Genomic DNA, 18,911 nt, shown 5'->3' with positions numbered 1-18,911 from the left:
CATACCCCACACAAAGAAACCTCAGGTCCTCCAACACAGGACTCCTGTCTATCCCCAATTGCAAAGCCGCACACCTCAACGCCACCCGCAAACGAGCCATATACATTGCAGGTCCCTCCCTGTGGAACTCCCTCCCTCCCCAGCTCAGAAATGAACCCTCATCACAAGTCTTCAAAAAACACCTCAAAACATGGCTGTTCACAAAAGCTTTCCCACCAGACACTTAACCCACCTTCAACGTACCCTTCCCTCTTCCCACCCCCCACCCCTCAGCCCCTCCCTTTCATCCCTCCTTTCATTTAAGTCATAACTGAATGATCACCTAGTTTTTGTAAATATCACCATGTTTCTGTAAATATTGATACTATTATGTAACATAGTTATAGTTATAATTTACCTTGTTATGCTGTTAATGTTACAATGTGATATAGTTACATAGTAATGTAGTTACATTCTTCCTTGTTACAATGTAAAATAGGGCAGTCCCCGCCCTATTCTCTCAGTTTCCTGTAAACCGATGTGATATTTCGATCGAATGTCGGTATATAAAAGAAATAAAATAATAAAAAATAAACTTTTATTTGGTATTAAATTTGCTTTTTCATTACAGCATCAACAAGAGCTAGTAATGACAGAATGGTGTTGCTGCTGCTGACTTGAGTAACTGTGCTAGTGCTTTTGGTCATGTTGCTAGAGCCATATGACAGCATTATTTAGCTGAATGTTTACCACTTAACTGAATTTACCTCATTGTATATTAGCTATCTTTCAGAATGTGTGTTGATTATGGTCTTTGTAGTGTTATGTATTATTTCTGCATTAATAGGAATTAAATAATTGAAGTATATTAATAATTAAGACTGAAGATCACACTATGTTGAAGTTGCTTTGATTAGGGCAATTCCAGTGTTCAATAATTAGTGTGCACCAATGCCAAATAAGATCTATGGTTGGATTTCCAGTTCATACTCCTATTTCCCAAGGTTAGTCAAGAGTTGGGCCACGTCAACTCAATTAGGCAGACCCAGTCCTAGTTTTACTCCATTATATGCATGGGAAAATAGCCCTGTTTTTCTTAGGATAAATTGAAACTACAAATCTTTGCATATTGTGGGGCAAAACCAGGACTGGATCAGCCGGTAAAGTTGAGGCAAACCTTTCATGCAGCTGGGGGTAACATGCTCCTCTCCTGAAGGAGGCTTGCGCAGATTATTCCTCCCACGATGGTGCCTTTAGTAGTCTTTCATTAGAAGTGGCCATAGTGATTTTCTGCCAGGTCGGCACTTTTTCTAACTTGTTTCCTTTTCCCCACTGGGGAAAAAAGTGGAAGGTGGAGGCTGCTGCTTGGAAGTAGTATTTTTTTTTTTTAATTTAAATGAGAGAAACTGAATAGCTTGAGCACAGAGGATAAAAAAAGAGAAATATTTCATAAACTGCATTTGTTGCTGCCCATTATGCCATTCATCTCTATGGGGAGACCTGATCTTTCCATGTTTGTTTTTATTACATTTTTGGACAGTCCTGCAGAGCTCCTATTCCAAAATCCCAGAGTGTAATGGGGTTTCTAGTGTTATCAAGCAGGTTGAATTACAAATATCTGAATGTTGTGGCAAAATGGACATACAAAGTCAGGTTATGTCAGTGAAAAATACTATAAATGCTCCTAAAAGGATACATTAGTATCCCATTTAGTAAATCTTATAGGATAAAAAAAAAAACATAATTTTAAAAAGCTTAGGGCTGGCCTGGTGGCATGCAGTGCCTGCTATGTAGAAGGTCCCTGATGTGATCCTCAAGTTAGGTCTTCTGTTCCCTGGTTAGCAGGGGATGCTTTGCAGACTATATGCAGAGCTCCGGTAGGGGGGGGGGGGGGGGGGGGGGGGGGGGGGGGGAGAGAGTAATGGTTATTGCTGCAAAGTGAGACTTGGTAGCCATATTCAGGGCCATTGAATACAATGACCAGACTAGGTACAGTGGAAGTGGTTAAAAAAAAATGGGAGGGGGAGAATCACCAGGTATTTACGAATGAAGGTTCAAGGTGCCAGATTTCAGCCTTGGTTCTGAATGGTCTGGGGGTCCAAAGGAGGAGGAGGAAACTGCCAAGTCAAAATAGTTGGGGTTTTTTTTTAAACTTAATCTTCCCAAGTACATATACAAGTGAACAATCTGTACCATGTAATCATTTCATGTACAGTGTAAAACTGCCTGATCGCGTCCTATGTTAGGAGCAAACGGTATCATTCAGGGTTTATTCAGTATTGCAGTACTTATTGTCTGTCATTTTTTTCTCAAGGGAAATGTTTGTAGTGTAGAGCCCAACATTAAACTTTACATTTATGTGATGCTGCTAATTCTTTGTATTGCATGATATACATTTTTGCTTAGCATAAAGTTTTGTGCTGTGTGTAAAGAAGTCTGTGTGTAACCTGTCTTGTGGTTTATGCATGCCGCACTAATCTATGTTAAATCTGTCCCTCTTTATTCAGAGCATGCTGTCTAGGTCCTTTAATTCCAATTTTGCTGCAGCTAGCAGTTTTCACTATGGCAGCTCTAGGGATCTGCATGGCAGCCAGGGCAGTGTTGCCTTGAGTGTCTCAGACGGAAGAGGTTCTGGTGTGCACATTGTTCGTGTGAGTACCTTTTGTAGGCTAGTAATTCCAATATATTGAAAGAAAATACTAGTTCTGACATATTCCATTGTACATTTAACTACTTTGTCTATGGCTTATGGTATCAAAATTATGGAAATGGTAATACAGAATGTGAAATAATTTCAGATAAGTAGTGTGAACACGAGTGGTATTGTCTAGTTGTACCAATGTGGTATTTATCTAGAAGGTAAGATAAAACAAGGGGGTCAAAAATCTATATTTGTTCAAGTGAAATTAAATTGGCCTTTTAACTAAAGAATTTATAAATGGGAGTATCATACTCTCATCCCAGTACTACATAAATTTCCAGCATATGCCAAATAGGTAATTATATAACTCCAAAAAGTCTGTATTTCCTAGTCAAACTTCATTAAAAGCTATTAATAATGAGAAACAAAAATTTTTAAAAATATTACCGACATCTGCTGCTGTTTCAGCATCTGCCATACTACATCAAGGGTTCATTTTTTGCAGCAATTACTGTCCTTTTTTCACTGGACTTGATACTCTTGAGTTCTTGGTGCAGGCATGACAGATGTTGAAACAGTGGCTGATGGCAGGTAAAATATAGATTTTCACTTAATTGATTTTAGTGAAGTGTGATAATAGAATAAAGAGACTTGGGGGGAATTCAAGATCACCTTTTTGTTGGTGCTGGAAATTATATAGCTAAAGGAGTATGATACCCCATTAATGTAAAGAATTTATAAAAGACCAGTACAACACCATTTGAACTGATACACAGTTTTGACACCCCACCACCGCCACCGTTACGCTTATCATACATTCCAAGGGTGGGTGATTTTTGTTTCTCTCCTATTTTGACTTAAGTAGCAGGAACATGATTAACTGGTTAAATCATAATAGCAAATAGTCAATTCTCAACTTTTATAGCAATGATCAAAATATGGAATTCACAATGGGTCGTGTTCATGTTCTATCTGTGTATTTGCCAAATTAGAGAAGAAAAGTTTCCCACATATCACTGTAGATATATCCTAGATCAATAGTAATGTGTCATCATAATAGACATTCCTGGTCGACTGACCTTCATAGTCTTATATTTAATAATTTGGCAAATGTCAAACTTTTTTTTTTTTTTTAAATAATTCTATAATTCCAAATAAAACTTTTTTCTTAATGAGCCAAAACAAGAGTACTGTCTCGACATGGTCCACGTTTCTGGATCAGGGGAAAACTTCAAATAGATTATATCTAATGAATGTTTCTTTATTTCCCTAGTTGAGGATTGGCCGCCATGTTAAGCTAACACTGTCACTTTATGTATATCAAAGATATACTTTATAAAGAAATAATCATCAGATATATTCTATTTGAAGTTCTCCCTGATCCAGAAACTGAAGTTTCGAAACGCAGACCGTGTCAGGACAGGACTCTTGTTTTGGCTCATTAAGAAAAGTTGTATTTGTAATTATAGAATTGTTTCAAAAAACATTTGGGCTTAGTAGTGGAGGGAGAGAAACATTCCCTTCCCAGTCTCAACAGAGACACTTTGAGGTCAATATTCAAATGCCATCTAGATGCCAAGTTTTGGTATATTCAGCCCCTTATCCAGCTAGATTTTAGACAGATTTAAAAAAAGAGGCATTCTGGGGACATAACTGGGAGGAGTTACTCATCTCGCTAACTTTAGACCTGCGATTGAGCAGGTCTAAAGTTAGCTGGATAACTTATCCAGTTAACTTTAAACTTAACAGGGTATATTCAGCAAAACGGCCGCAACATTGAATATTCCGGCTAAGACTTAACCTGTTAACTAACCAATACTGTAAAGTACGCCCAGTTGAGCGCACTGTTTAACCTGGGTTGGATGCGTATTTTGGACACGCGTCCCCAACCCCTTATACAATAAGGGGTTTAGCGTGTCCATAACGCACATCCAAATCCCTCTGAAACTAATAGCGCTTATCACATGCAAATGCATGTTGATGAGGCTATTAGTCATTCACCCAGATACTATAAAATAAAAATGTGCACCCGATCCGCACATTTTATGGTCAGAAATTGACGCCTGCCATAGGGCAGGCATTAATTTCTGAGCAGCCCGAAAAAGTGTCTTTGTGGCGATATTAAGTCAGAGGAACCAAAGGTTAAAAAAATACATTTTTTTAAGTGTGCTGGCTGGTCAGTTTAGGAAAACGGACTCTCAATTTTACAAGCATCTGTTTTCCTAACCCGTGGCTGTGCACAGGTTAGGAAAATGGATGCTCATAAAATTGAGCGTCCGTTTCCTAACCCGCTGACAGCCACCTCTCCTTGGCCAAGGAGGTGCTAGGGGCACGCAGTTGTCCATAGTGCCTCCTTTTAACATGACCCCTCATTTTCAAGCTGTATTTTGTGCCTAGGAGTGGGGGCTGTGCGCGCATTGAAAGAGTAAGCACCGAAAACGGGCGCACTTTTTTAGCACTTCGTACTTTATTGGCCTGTTAATCAGTTACGTCTAAATATTGACCCTTCTGTGTTTCTCTGAAATCAGGAGTAGAAAAGATAAGGCTTACTGCCCAAATGATTACCTATTTCTCAGGCTTCTATAATGAGGATTTCAAAATGTGGTAATTAATTTAGGAGCATTCTCTGCCTTGCAGTATATACAGTACTTTGTAGGTCCTTCCAGCACTGACTCAGTGTTAATAAATGAAAACTATTTTTCAATCTTCTCAAATCCAAATGTTCCATTAAGGAAGCCTTAAAGTTTTTAATTGGTTAAGCATTTTTACAGTTTCCTTGGGCAAGCAGCTGCTTTTGGGGTATGTGAAAATATATTACATTCCTCATCAACATTGCAATCTGCCTACTCAAAACCAGGTTTCTGAAACCTCTGGATTTTTTTCCCACTTGATTATCGTGTTTACTTAATGCAGTTTACTCACCTCTCTCCCCAAAACAGATATAGTTACAGTGGCTTTCAAAAATATTCGACCCCCTTAAAAGTCAGCAGATTTGTGTGGATTACAAATGACACTTAAACAAATTGTTTCAGACAGTTTGTTTATTAAAAACCAGTATGCTTTCAAAGTAAATTTTCAAAGTCATAATTCATTATTTCTCTGCATTTTTTGTTTAATAAAATTAAAAACTGAAAACACTGCTTACATAAGTATTCAACCCCTATGCTGTGGAAGGTCCAAATTTACACAAATGAAAGATATTACCCTAACAGTTGGCTTACAACTGACCTCTACCTGTGAATCATTAGAAAAGGCCTACGAATTCCAGTACCATTGGTCAGACTCTGAATCTGAAGAAAAACACCAAAAATGAAGACCATTCTAAGGAAATTAAAGATAATTATAGACATGCACAAGATAGGAAAAGGCTACAAAATAATATCCAAGTGCTTGGATATGCCAGTGAGCACTGTTGGATCACTTGTGAGGAAATGGAAGCTGCATCATACCACTCAGACACTTTTTAGACAAGGCCATTCCTCAAAACTGAGTGTCGGGGAAAGAAGGAAATGTGAGGGAAGCCACAGAGAGGTCAACAATCACTTTGAGGAAGCTACAGAGTTCAGTGGCTGAGACTGGAATGGAGGTGCACCAGACAACCATATTAAGAGCTCTGCATGAGAGGGTGGCTAGAAAACAGCCATTACTTTAGAAAAGCCACATCAAAGTACATTTGCAGTTTGCCAGAAAGCATCAGTGACCCATTTAAAATGTGGGATTAGTTTTTGTGGTCACTAATCAGAAGAGACAAAAATGGAGCTTTAATGCCAAAATTCAAAACGCTATGTGAGGCACAAACCTAACACTGCCCATTCTTCAGCAAATACCATCCCAACAGCGTGGCAGCATCATGTGTTGATGCTTTTCCTCAGCAGGGGCTGGGCATCTTGTTAAAATTGAAAGACGGATGGATGGTGCAATATACAGGGAGCTACTGAAAGACAACTTGCTTTAGTCAGCGGAAAAAAAACTAAAACTTGGGAGAAAATTCACCTTTTAGCAGAACAATGAGCCCAAGCACAAGCCCAAAGCAACAAAGGAGTGGTTGAATAATATAAAGGTAAATGTTCTACAATGGCCAAGTCAAAGTCCAGATCTCAATCTGATAGAGAATCTGTGGCACTATTTGAAAATTGCAGTCCATAAGCATCATCCAACCAATTTGAACAACCTGGAGTAAATCTGCCAGGAAGAAAGGGCAAAAATCACTCCGTGTGCAAAACTAGTAGAAACTTACCCCAACACACTTAAAGCTGTTACTGCAGCAAAAGGTAGTTTCACCAAGTACTAGTCTGATGGGGTTGAATATTTATGCAAGCAGTATTTTTTATTTTATTTTACAAAAAACGCAGAGAAATAATGAATTGTGACTTTGAAAATTTACTTTGAGCATACTGGTTTGTAATAAACATACTGTCTGGAACAGTCTCTGTGTCATTTGTAAACCACGCAAATCTGACTTTTTAGGGGATCGAATACTTTTGCAAGTCACTGTATATAGCTATAGATATTAGATATAATTGCCTATAAGCCAGACTGCATATACAAACCATGTTCTTATGTTTATAGAAACTGATAGCCCATTTCATAAGCCCATTTTATTTCCTATTATAATAACACATACTCCAGTTGGTCTCTGGCTTTCCCTGCATGCCCTCTCAAGTAAGTGTTGTCTTTACTTATCCCATACTTTCTTGAATTCTGTTTTGGCCACCATTTTCAGTGGGAGACTAACCCGTGAATTAACCACCGTTTCTATGAAGAATTATTTCATTATGCTGCGCTTGAATTCTATCCCCTTTGAGCTTTCTATCAAGACCTTATTCGAGAACTTGCTTTCCCCTGAAAAATGCTTGCTTGTTTCTGCTTATATATAACTTGGAAGTATTTACATTTCTATATGGTTACCCCCTTTCCTTTTTTCTTCTATGTATACAAAGTTTGGTCCTTGAGCCTCGTTTCACAGGACTTATGCTGCAACTCTACCATGTGGTAGCCTGTCTTTATTTGTGTTCTATTAAAAATATTGTTTCCAAAATAAAAGCGTATAAACATAGAAATTACGGCAGAAAAGAACCAAATATTCCACCCACTTTGCCCAGCAAGCTTATGCTAGTATCTGCCTCACTGTGCAGGTTACCTCCATGCTTATCAGTTTCCTAGACCGTAAATCAGGGCCCTTGTTGGATGCTGTTTGAATCCAATTTCCTTTTACTCTTGTCATGGAAGCAAAGGGCATTGTTGGAGTTGCATCAAAAGTGTCAAGCTTTTTGGTTAAGGGTAGTAAGTGCCACATCAGCAAGTTACCCCCATGCTTATTTGTTCCCCAAACCGTAACAGTCGGGGCCCTCGTTGGTTGCTGTATGAATTTAATTCCCCTTTTCCTGCTGCCATCGAAGCAGAGAGCAATGTTAGAGTTGCATTAACAATAATCAAGGCTTATTTGTTACAGGTAGCAACCACCACACCAGCAAGTTACCCCAATGCATTATTTTCTTCATTTCCATCCTCTAGCCTTTAGGGATCCACAGTGTTTATCTCATGCCCCTTTGAATTCCTTCACTGTTTTCATCTTCACCATCTCTGGCAGAAGGGCATTCCAGACATTCACCACCCTCTCCATGAAAAAATATTTCCTGACAGTTCTAAGTCATCCTCCTTGGAGTTTCATTTCATGACTCCTAGTTCTATTGATATCTTTCCAGTGGAAATGGTTTGACAATTGTGCATCATTAAAACCTTTCAGGTATCTGAAGGTCTGTATCATATCTCCCCTGCACCTCCTTTCTTCCAGGGTATACATATTCAGATCCTTCAGCCTCTCCTCATAAGTCTTCCGATGCTGACCCCACACCATTTTGGTCGCTCTTCTTTGGATGCTTCTATCCTTTTTGAGATACGGGCACCAGTACTAAACACAGTACTCCAGGTGAGGCCTCACCAAGGACCTGTTCAAGGGCATTATCACCTCTTTTTTTCATACTGGTTATTCCTCTCAATATAGCCCAACATTCTTCTGGCTTTAGCTATCACCTTGTCACATTGTTTCACTGCCTTCAGATCACCAGACTCTATCACACCAAGTTCCCTCTCCTAGTCCGTGTGCATTAGTCTTTCACCGCCCATCGCATAGAGCTGTTTTGTATTATCGCACCCCAGATGCATGACTCTGCATTTCTTGGCATTGAATTCCAGCTGCCAAATCTTCAACCAGTCTTCAGGTTTTTTAAAATCACTTTTCATTTTATCTACTCCTTCAGGCATGTCCACTCTGTTACAGATCTTAGTATCATCCACAAATAGACAAACTTTACCTTGTATCTTTTCTGCAATGTCACTGACAAAAATATTGAACAGAATCGATCCCAAAACCAGTCCCTGTGGCACTCCACTTAACACCATTCTTTCTTCAGAGTAGGTTCCATTTACCATTACATGCTGTCTCCTGTCAGTCAACCAGTTTGCAATCCATGCTACTACCTTGGCACCCACTCCTAAGCTTCTCATTTTGTTCTCAAGTCTCCTATGTGGGACCGTATCGAAAGCTTTGCTAAAATCCAAGTAAATCACATCAAGCTCTCTTCCCTGATCCAATTTTCTAGTAACCGAATAAAAAAAAATCAATCAGATTTGTCTGACTGGACCTTCCCCTGATGAATCCATGCTGCCTCCGGTGAAGCAACTCACTGGATTGCAGATAGTTCACTATCTTTTCCTTCAGCAGAGTCTTCATTAACTTTCCCACCACCAAGGTGAGACTAACCAGCCTGTAGTTTCCATCCTCCTCTCTGCTTCCACTCTTGTGAAGAGGGACCACCACCATTTTTCTCCAATCTCGTGATACCACTCTCATTTCTAGGGATCTTTAGAACAGGTCTTTCAGTGGATCTGCCAGCACATCTCTGAACTCCTAAAGTATCCTGGGATGTACCTCATCTGGCCCCATGGCCTTATCCACTTTGTTTTCCTAGCTCTTCCCATACATTCTCTTCTGTAAACAGAGTTTCGTCTACTCCACCCCTATCCACAGTCTTGTCAACTAGCAATGGTCCTTCTCCAAGGTCTTCTTGAGTGAACACCAAACTAAAGTATTTGTTTAATATTTCAGCCTCTCCATACATTGATCTTTGTCAACTTTTAGTTTCACTATACCATTCAGACTTTTCTCCTTTCTCTGATATATCTGAAAACTGTTTTGTCACCTCACTTTACCTCTTTGGCAATCCTTTCTTCTGCCTGAATCTTTGCTTTCTTGATTTCTTTCTTTGTCTATGGACACACCGAATTAGCCACCATGTTTCAAAGGGACTAAATGGGAAGGAGGAGAGGCAACAAATTATTTTTAGTTTATTATCCTAACCTATATATCGGCATTGCATATCTATAAAACACAAAATGATCTTAGACAGTTTTTTGGGTTTTTGGGGGTTTTTTTTTGCTACTATTAATATTTGATTGATGTTTTAACTCCTGAGTCAAAACATGCTGTAATTTAGGTGCCATAAGCCAGAAAACTTTCTCAATAATTTCTGAAATCTAAAAGTAGAGAACTTTCTTTATATGGACATATTTATTTTTCTAGCATTCTTTTTACAGATACATCCAATTCATATTACATTTTGTTTCTCTTATAAATCCTAAAACTGTTTAGTTGAGAGTAACTCTGGGGTCCAGTTTTGTGTATTCATTTTTTCTGGGTTTCCAAAATCAAAACCCAAATTTATTTACTTGATGATTTCTAGAATATTAATTATATTGACACTAATTATCTTAGGACTTTCCCTATTCTTTCAGTGGACTGTTATCATGTTAGTCTTGCTGCTAGAACTGGCAGCTGGTTGGAATTGGAACAAGATGCTTTGGCTACATGGTCATACATACCCTTTGCTTCTTTGTCCATCAATAGTGGAATGCTTACATATAAGGGTTTTTTTTTTAGCTTAGACTGCAGCAGTGACATCTGAGTGACAAGTTTTATGAAGTCTAAAATAAAATACTGGAACCTGAAAAAAAATAAACTGCTCCTACATAATTAGAAAAAGGAGGATTCAGAGAGATATAATATACGCTAAAATAGATGATAAACAAAAGTACATTTTATATTACATTTAAGCCGTTTAAAAAATCAGATTGAATATCTTCAATCAGAAAATTAGAAATTCCATTTCTCAGAACTGAAAGCTGGGATTCTTCAGAACATCTTAACTCTTGGGAAAATAAGACATTTTTTGCTTCTTACGTGCATTTCATTGTCTACAGCATTCAAAAAAGTCTTGGTGTAAAGAGGTGGCCAACTACGGTCCTCGAAAGCCACAAATAGGTTAGGTTTTCAGATATCCACAATGAATATGCATGAGATGGATCTGCATTGTTTGCAAACCTCTGTTTGGAGCTGTCGAGGACTAGAATTGTCAATCCCTAGTGTAGAATAATAACTCTGTGTTCAAAATCCACTAATGATGTGTGGATTCTTATTCATATATTGTTTAGAAGCATTCTTGAAAACTTAAACTGATATGCAGGTCAGCAGCAAGGAGCTTTGCAAGCAGTGTTCTTAACACAAAGCATGAGTAATATCTTGTTTGATATACTGGAGCAGAATTATTGCAACAACCGTGTATGACTTGCCAAACATTGAATAAATTTACGTGTGTATTCACATTGCTTGAGACTCCTTTGTTTACAGCTTTAGCATTTCCAGTAGTAAATTCATTGTTTTTAAGCCAAGAGTAAAGTTTTAAAAGCTGATTAAAACATTTTTCATTATTGATATGTGCCAGAAAAGGTAAATTGATTCATCAGATTGGTCAGTTGTCACTATTCCCTCCAAATAAAGCCAAGATGCACAGCCATGTGTTTACTTTGTTTCTTTCAGCTTTGACTGCCATTTTTTATATAATGGCTTTCACTTTTTGTAACGATGGATGGCGCAAAATACTTGTTTTTCTTATCTGATGGATTTGTACTAGCAATGATTTTAAAGAAAACTGTTCAGACCTTTTCAAAACATTTGTCTTTATTTTTCTCCCTTTTTCAAAGCATCCGCAAACTAGCAGTGCAGGAGAGCCATGTCAGGACGACATGTTCATTGCAGGACAGCAGAACTACTCCTCTGTCGCTCTCAGTCTCAAAGATGGATCTGTAGATAGCATGAAAAAGGTAGGTGTTAAGTCCTAATCTATCCAATCAGGCATACAGATATTCATGTATTAAGCTTTGTCAGAGTCTAATGTAACTTTTCGTTTGGGGTGTGTTGTTTCCCCTAGGGCCATAAAAATATGTATCTGTTGGGGCTGATCTTGCCATCTTTCCCCTCCTTCCTGCACTTCCCAGGGAGTGGGCTCTTTGTGTGGGGTAAGAGGAAATCCTCTGTGGCCCAGGCGATTGTGTTCCTCCTGATGTGTGTATACCTTTCTGATGTGGTGTTCTCCTCAAGGACAGACAGGCTGGACTCAGACTGGGTGTTCAAATCATATTTATTGATTATTTCCTAGGGATGTGCAACAGGGATGGATTCATCCCATTTGGTATTCGTATTCGTCGGGACCCAAATCCGTTGCATCCGTTTTCGGGGGACCCTGATCCGTTCATTAGTTACATATGTATTTGTTTCCTAAAAAAAACCCCATCCCAACCCTTTAAATTTAATTAACTACAACCCCCCACCCTCCTGACCCCCCAAGACTTGCCAAAAGTCCCTGGTGGTCCAGCGGGGGTCCTGGAGCGATCTCCTGCACTTGGACTGTCGGCTGCTGGTATTCAAAATGGCGCCAATAGCCTTTGCCCTTACTATGTCACAGGGGCTACCGGTGCCATTGGTCAGCCCCTGTGACATAGTAAGGGCAAAGGCTATCGGCACCATTTTGAATATTGGCAGCCAACGGCCCGAGTGCAGGATATGGCTCCTGGACCACCAGGGACTTTTGGCAAGTCTTGGGGGGGTCAGGAGGGTGGGGGTTTATTCGTTAGTGATACATTGTATTCTTGGGGGTTCGCCATACGTTTCGTGACCCCCACGAATACAACGAATATGGCGCATACGTTGCAAACGAATGCACACCCCTATTATTTCCAAAAGGTCAATCACTGTCCCACAAACATTTAGCAAATGAAACTGTACAGTTTAACTATTTACACAGGGTCTCTGGTGGGATGCTGGTGTCCATCTCTCCAACTCCTGGGGGAAAGCCTGCCACTGCCTAATCTGTGTAACAATCCAGTAGAGAGAGAATCCTAGCGGGGGGCGTCCCATGCCATGAAAAGATGCTACCTGAGTCCAAAGTTCAGTCTGAAGCCCACAGCCTGTATCCTGATCCCCTTGGGGTGGAGATCCAATTGGGAGTCTCCCAAGGTTTGATGGTACAAGCTTGATGGATCTCTTGAGGAGAGAGGTCAGATGTTCTAGTTCAGCTCACAGCTCTCTATCTCCTTCACCAGGTTGTGTAGAGGGGTGGGACACAAATCTCCACATGAACAAAAAGGGGAAAAATTCAAAAGTCTTTAGTCAAAATATTGCATGCTGGGTAGTTCTGTCACTGGTCTTGCTTCCTGTAGGGAGTAGAGGGGGTTGCTCACAGATCTCCAGCCCCTGTTCTCAAAACTGGAGGGGGCTACAAAAGCTTTCACTCTCTACAAAACAGGAGGCAGTCCCTCTCAGACAGGGAGTATACTGAGAAGGGATCTCCTCTAAATGCAAGAAAAATACCAAGCTGGGTTAGATGGGCCCAATTCAGCAGGGAGAAAACCTCTAACTCAAACTGACCACACTCTATACTTCTCTAACTCTGTCTTATGCCCCTGGGATAGTCAATCACAGTCATCTCAATGGAGAGATTGAAGGAGAATGGAAACTCCCATGATGTTACTACTCCAGATGGTAAGGGACCTAGGGCCATATAGTGACAAACTGAAGGGTTAGTCACACTAAAATTTAAATGAAAATGCAAGGGATGGTTGCATGGGAAGGAGAGAATTTGCAAGGACTGTTATAATTGTGAAAATACATGGATGATGAGGTGTCAAACATCTTACTCTACTTCAACTCAGTCTGATGTTACTTGGAATGAATTTCGATTTACTCACCTTTCCAAATCCAAACTGAAGATGAAATAAATCAGGTGCAGTAGGTATTTCTCCAAGGACAAGGTAGTTCTCACAACTGGGTGACATTGGATGGAGCCTGGCACGGAAAACGTTTATCAAATTTTCTAGAAACTTTGACTGGTAGACTGAGCATTTTTTCTTCCCTTCTCCTTATCTCGTAGGGTCCCTCTCCCTCTTTTTGGAGATCGGTAAGTTTCTTCGTGTCTTTACGGCCATTGACCGTGCGTCTTATTCTTTTTCCGATGGCATTGTCCGGTTTCCGCTAGTGCCCCCAGTGCCCGCGGACTATGTCCCTTACAGAACCCCATGAGGTCTGTGTCCTTTGCCTGGGGGCCTCCCACGATGTCCATGTTTGTGATTTTTGTGCTCAAATGACCCAGAAGGGTCGCAGGGCCCCTCAACAAAATGGAGAAATTGTTTGAGGCCAAACATTCGGAACAATCCCCAGCGTCAGTGACCTCCACACCGCTCGGTAAGGAGGCCCAGGCACCAAGTTCTCCTGCACCTCTCAGGCCTGCTCCCAAGGTCCACTGTCTCTCTTCCCACTCCCGTTCAGGTTCCTCAATGTCCTCCTCGGCTTTGGGGAAAGATCACAGGGACCCACCAGGAGAGGTTCCAGGAAACTTCAATATTGATCTTCCTCTTCTAAAAAGGACCGTGAGAGGGCATCAACCTCTGTGCCCTCCACAAAGCGATCGAGGGCGAAGGATGCCAACCCCACCAACATAAGCATTGGCAAGTTAGATGCAAAGCATTGATAAGAAACGCAATTTTTAAAAATATATCCACAGCAGGGAGCCTATGAGGGAGTTGGTTAGACTGCTCGAGAGGTTAAAGGGGCACTTTCGGGAAGACTAAATGAATTCTTTGCTTCGGTGTTTACTGAAGGGGATGTTAGGGAGATACCTGTGAACTTCAGCTAACCAGCAGAAACTTCCCCAATCAATCCCACATTCACCAAAAAGGAAAGCTAGTATTTTATTTCATGAAACTGTCATTCAAAAAATTCAACCTCTATATTTTATTTTAATTCTCTTTATTCTCTACACTTAGACACTGTTTCAGAAATTTTGTAAATGTGCTCCTTTAATATGCACCCACCACCTCTCGCCACTCAATGGGCCCCAAGCGGTATCAGTTAGAAAGCATTCAGTTCTCATTCATTTTCCAGTGACAAAGATCCTATCTCCCTCATCTCCATTTTTTATTTTTTATAATTCCTTTTTCAAATTATCTTTATTTCTAATAAAAAATAAATATTAAATATATCTAAAATTTTACATGAAAATGAGACAAACGGATACCAGTTTCCTTTGTACTTGATTTAGCGTGCATAGTTTTAAAAGAGAAATTTTTTTTTCAATGGTGCTTTCTACAAACAAAGGGGGTTGCTATGGGAGTGACCATGGCCCCTTATGTGGCTAACTTATACATAGGAAATTTTAAGAAACAATGGTTATTACATCAGTATCAGACACAGATTCTGCTTTGGCATCATTTTATTGATGATATTCTTATAACCTAGAAGGGAAAAAAAGATTAATTTAACGCCTTTGATATAGCTAAACCAACTGGGTGAGCATTTAAAATTTACTTCTGCTGTTAGTATGTCCAGTGTTTCATATTTGGACATTAACATCACTCTGTCCTGAAGGTTTCCAACCCTGGGACTGAAGCCTACCATATGTAAGATAAGTGGTTTTTAAAAAGCAGCATGGGATCTTTCACTTATTGTTTGGGATCATGCCAGGTAGTTGTGACTGTTGGAAACAATATACTAGGCTTGATGGACCCTCAATCTGACCCAGTGAAACAACTCTTATATTCCAAACTTTTGGAAGAAAAGTTCCTAAACCATTATTAAGGTGGACTTGGGGAATCCACTGCTTATCTCTGGGATAAGCAGCTTGGAATCTATTAACCATCTGGGATCCTGCCAGGTACTTGTGACCTGAATTGGCCACCATTGCACATGGGATACAGAGCTTGATGAACCTTTTGGTCTGACTCAGTTTGGGAAATCTTATATTCTTTGTTTGTTGATTTGCTGTATTACATCTTCCCGATTCATAGTGATTTGATTGTTTCTCTGAATCATCATCCTCAAAGAATTTTAGATTTATTTATTTTATTTTATTTATTTATCGAGTTTTAGATACCGTCATTCGGATTCATCATCATAAAGCCATCATAACGGTTTACAAAATTTAGATATATATTCCACCTTTCAGCCACTTCAGAGTATTGTAGGTATGTTTCTGGTATAGGTATCTCCCCAACATCCTCCTGAATAAAGACCAAAGCAAAGAATTTAGTTTTTTTGCAAAAGCCTGGTCTTTCCTGAGTGCCCCTTTACTACATCTCAACCTTTTTTATTTTGTGACACACTTTCAAATTTGCTTAGTATTTGTGGCACACCAAACCAAATTTTGCACAATTCTTACCATCTCTCCCCCTTGCAACATTTTTTACCTCTGTGTGCCTCATTCTGCTGACTTACGTCTGTCATCTTAACATGCGGAACCAGCCATTGCTGTGTGAGAATACAGGGCCCAACATATTCAGACAGCCTGAAGCCTGCAGAAGCAACACACAGGTAAGAAGCCAATGGGAAAGAGAGAAGAAATTGTAAAGTTACCAGATTTCTGGTGTTTGAATCTGGGACTTTGTTCCTCGTAATGTTGGTAGTGAACAAGCAGTTCATTTTGGTGATGGTAGTGTGTGCTGAGGGGTAGTCTTGTGAACTGTCCCCATGGAAAATTGTTATAATCTACTCTCAAAATATACTGTCTAAGTTTCATTACTACAAAATATTTTCTTGCCCAATAGAAAAGCCTCCATGCTGGTGGATATGGCCTATATACAAAAGAACTCTACACCAGAAAACATTAAAAATAGCCACCAAAATCCAATTGTTTCTATCATGTAAATTCTATGTGGGAGATATATCTAGGTCAGGGACTTTGAACTGTGTCACAGAATATTTCATACTGATGACTTATTTATATTCTCTATCTGGCAATTTTCCAACCTTTGTTGTCTTTGGCATGCTTTTCTGGTTCTGTATATCCTTGTTTTTCTCATTCTATTGGTTGTCTCTCTGTTCCTTTTTGGTTTTCTTTCTCTTTCTGGTGTCCTCTTTCCTTCTTCTCGGTCTCTTCTTCTGAGTGTATATTTTAATACTTTCTCTTTCTTCAGTCTTTCTGTTCTTTCCTTGATGCTTTCCTTTCTTCATTCATCCTCTGTTCATTTTCTTCCAGGATTCCCCTACCCCCAAATCCAAGATCTTGTCTTTCTCACCCCCATCCCCATAACTTTTTCCAGTTCTTTCTCTCCCTCCCCCATAACAGGTCTTTTCTCCTCTCTGTTAATCCAATACCATTCTTCTCTACCTCTCCCCCCCTTCCTGGGTCACCTCTCCCTTCCCCCATCTAATGTTTTTCTCCTTTTCCCTGCCCCCCCCCCCCATTCCCAGATCTTCCCCCCATTCCAGGTCCTCTTTTCCCTATTCCTGAATCATTTCTCCATTTCCAACTTCCCAGCAGCACCTGGCCCCTCACTCTTTCTCTATTCTGCATCTTCTCTCCCTCTCCATCACCCTGCCTCTTATTGAGGGTCCTTTATCCCTTCTTCCTCTCTCAGCCATTTGTCCTGTCTGTCTCCTGGTTTCTGCTCTTCCCTTCTCTCTTTCTCCCCCTCCCCCTCCCCTGATATAGCTCAACTTGTCCTCTCAAACATCTCCCTGCCCCTAACTAGCAGTATCTATAGTACATAATATGTCAGCGTCCTGTGCCGCCTCGTGAAGCATTCACTCAATCCCTTCCTCACTTCTTTAACAATTACCTCCTTTTAGAGTGCCCCCCTCACACCAAGCATTCATCTCTTCTCCCCTTGCCCCCTTCTCACAAATCATTCTCACCTGACTGGAGTTCTGGGTGACTCCCTCCACTGCTGTCAGCCGAGTTCCAAATCCCTGCATCACAAAGGCCTGGGGCAGTGAGTGTCCAAACAGAACACAGAAGAGAAGAGCCCTGTACTCCAGGTAGCAGATGGTGATAGAGAGTGGACAGGTGGGAGCAGAGGCTCTTCTCTGCTATTCACTGCTGCTGTGTAGGGTCCTTACTTCTGCTCTCTCCTGCAGTTGTCTTCAGTGCTGTCTAGTTGCTGTGGGGATAGGAGGCAGTGCTGGAGCAGCTAGCAAGAGATTTGGGGCACTGTCCAATAGAATCATGAGCCCAGGAGGAGGATCATGCTGCACAGGTAATCAAAACTGTACTCAACCAACAAGAACACACTGAACTCATGTAAGAATCTAGGTACTGGATGAATGCTTACCAGCAATCCCTTGGGATCCAGAGCCCCACAGGAGAACTGTTGACACACTCATGCAGCAGCCGAGGGCAGGAAGCTCAGTTCATCTGTCTACACTAAGGAAAACGAAAATATCAGGTAAGTAATTTCTACATTTCCTAGCGTGTAGACAGATGCACTCAGGACCAGTGGAATGTATCAAATGGTCCAGTCAACACCCCTCGTGCAAAGGCTGTGTCCTCCCGGGCCTGCACATCCAGACGATAAAACCTGGAAAAAGTGTGTAAGGAGGACCACGTCGCAGCTCAGCAGTTATTGACGTGAGAGAGCAATCGTACATCCACCCACAGCCTGAACCCTTGTAAAATTCGCCTGAACCTGAGTAGGTAACTGCTTCTCAGCATCCACATACGCGGCCGTGACCACCTCCTAAATCCAGCGAGCTATTGTAGCCCGCGAAGCTGGAGTGTCCTGCTTACTTCCTCCATGAAGGACAAACAGTCGATCCGTCTTCCGGAAATGTTCAGAAACCTCCAGATACTGCACAACAAGTTTCTTGACATCCAATGAGCACAAGAGGAGATATTCCTCTGCATCTCTGACTTTATCCAGGAACCCCAAGGCGATGGACTGATTCAAATGAGTCTGACACCACTTCCAAAAAGATGGAACGATACGCAGCTGTAACGCCCCTGGAGTCACCCGAAGGAACGGCTTCTGGCAAGACAAGGCCTGCAACTCAGAGATTTGATGCGCAGAGCATATATCCACCAGGAACACTGTCTTCAAGGTTAACAACCACAAGGAAAGGCTATGCAGCAGTCGAAATGTAGGTCCAGATAAAAAATAAATCCAGCACCAAGTTAAGACTCCACAA

The 18,911-nt window shown here is 40.7% G+C and overlaps 1 protein-coding gene across 5 annotated transcripts in view; it reads left to right on the top strand.

The window, feature by feature from the left end:
• Window positions 1-18,911, top strand: part of ERBIN (erbb2 interacting protein) — a 716,810-nt gene that overhangs the window by 651,842 nt on the left and 46,057 nt on the right. For 4 of the 5 annotated variants that reach the window (XM_029576039.1, XM_029576020.1, XM_029576010.1 and 1 more), the window contains 2 exons: window positions 2,487-2,630; window positions 11,660-11,779. In XM_029576039.1, coding sequence (XP_029431899.1) covers window positions 2,487-2,630; window positions 11,660-11,779 — 264 coding nt within the window. The remainder of the gene's footprint in view (window positions 1-2,486; window positions 2,631-11,659; window positions 11,780-18,911) is intronic. The other variant, XM_029576030.1, reaches the window with a different exon arrangement.

Source organism: Rhinatrema bivittatum, chromosome 1 (assembly GCF_901001135.1).
Source record: "Rhinatrema bivittatum chromosome 1, aRhiBiv1.1, whole genome shotgun sequence".
In the NCBI taxonomy this organism is placed as follows: domain Eukaryota; kingdom Metazoa; phylum Chordata; class Amphibia; order Gymnophiona; family Rhinatrematidae; genus Rhinatrema; species Rhinatrema bivittatum.
This window is presented reverse-complemented; position numbering and strand designations above follow the sequence as displayed.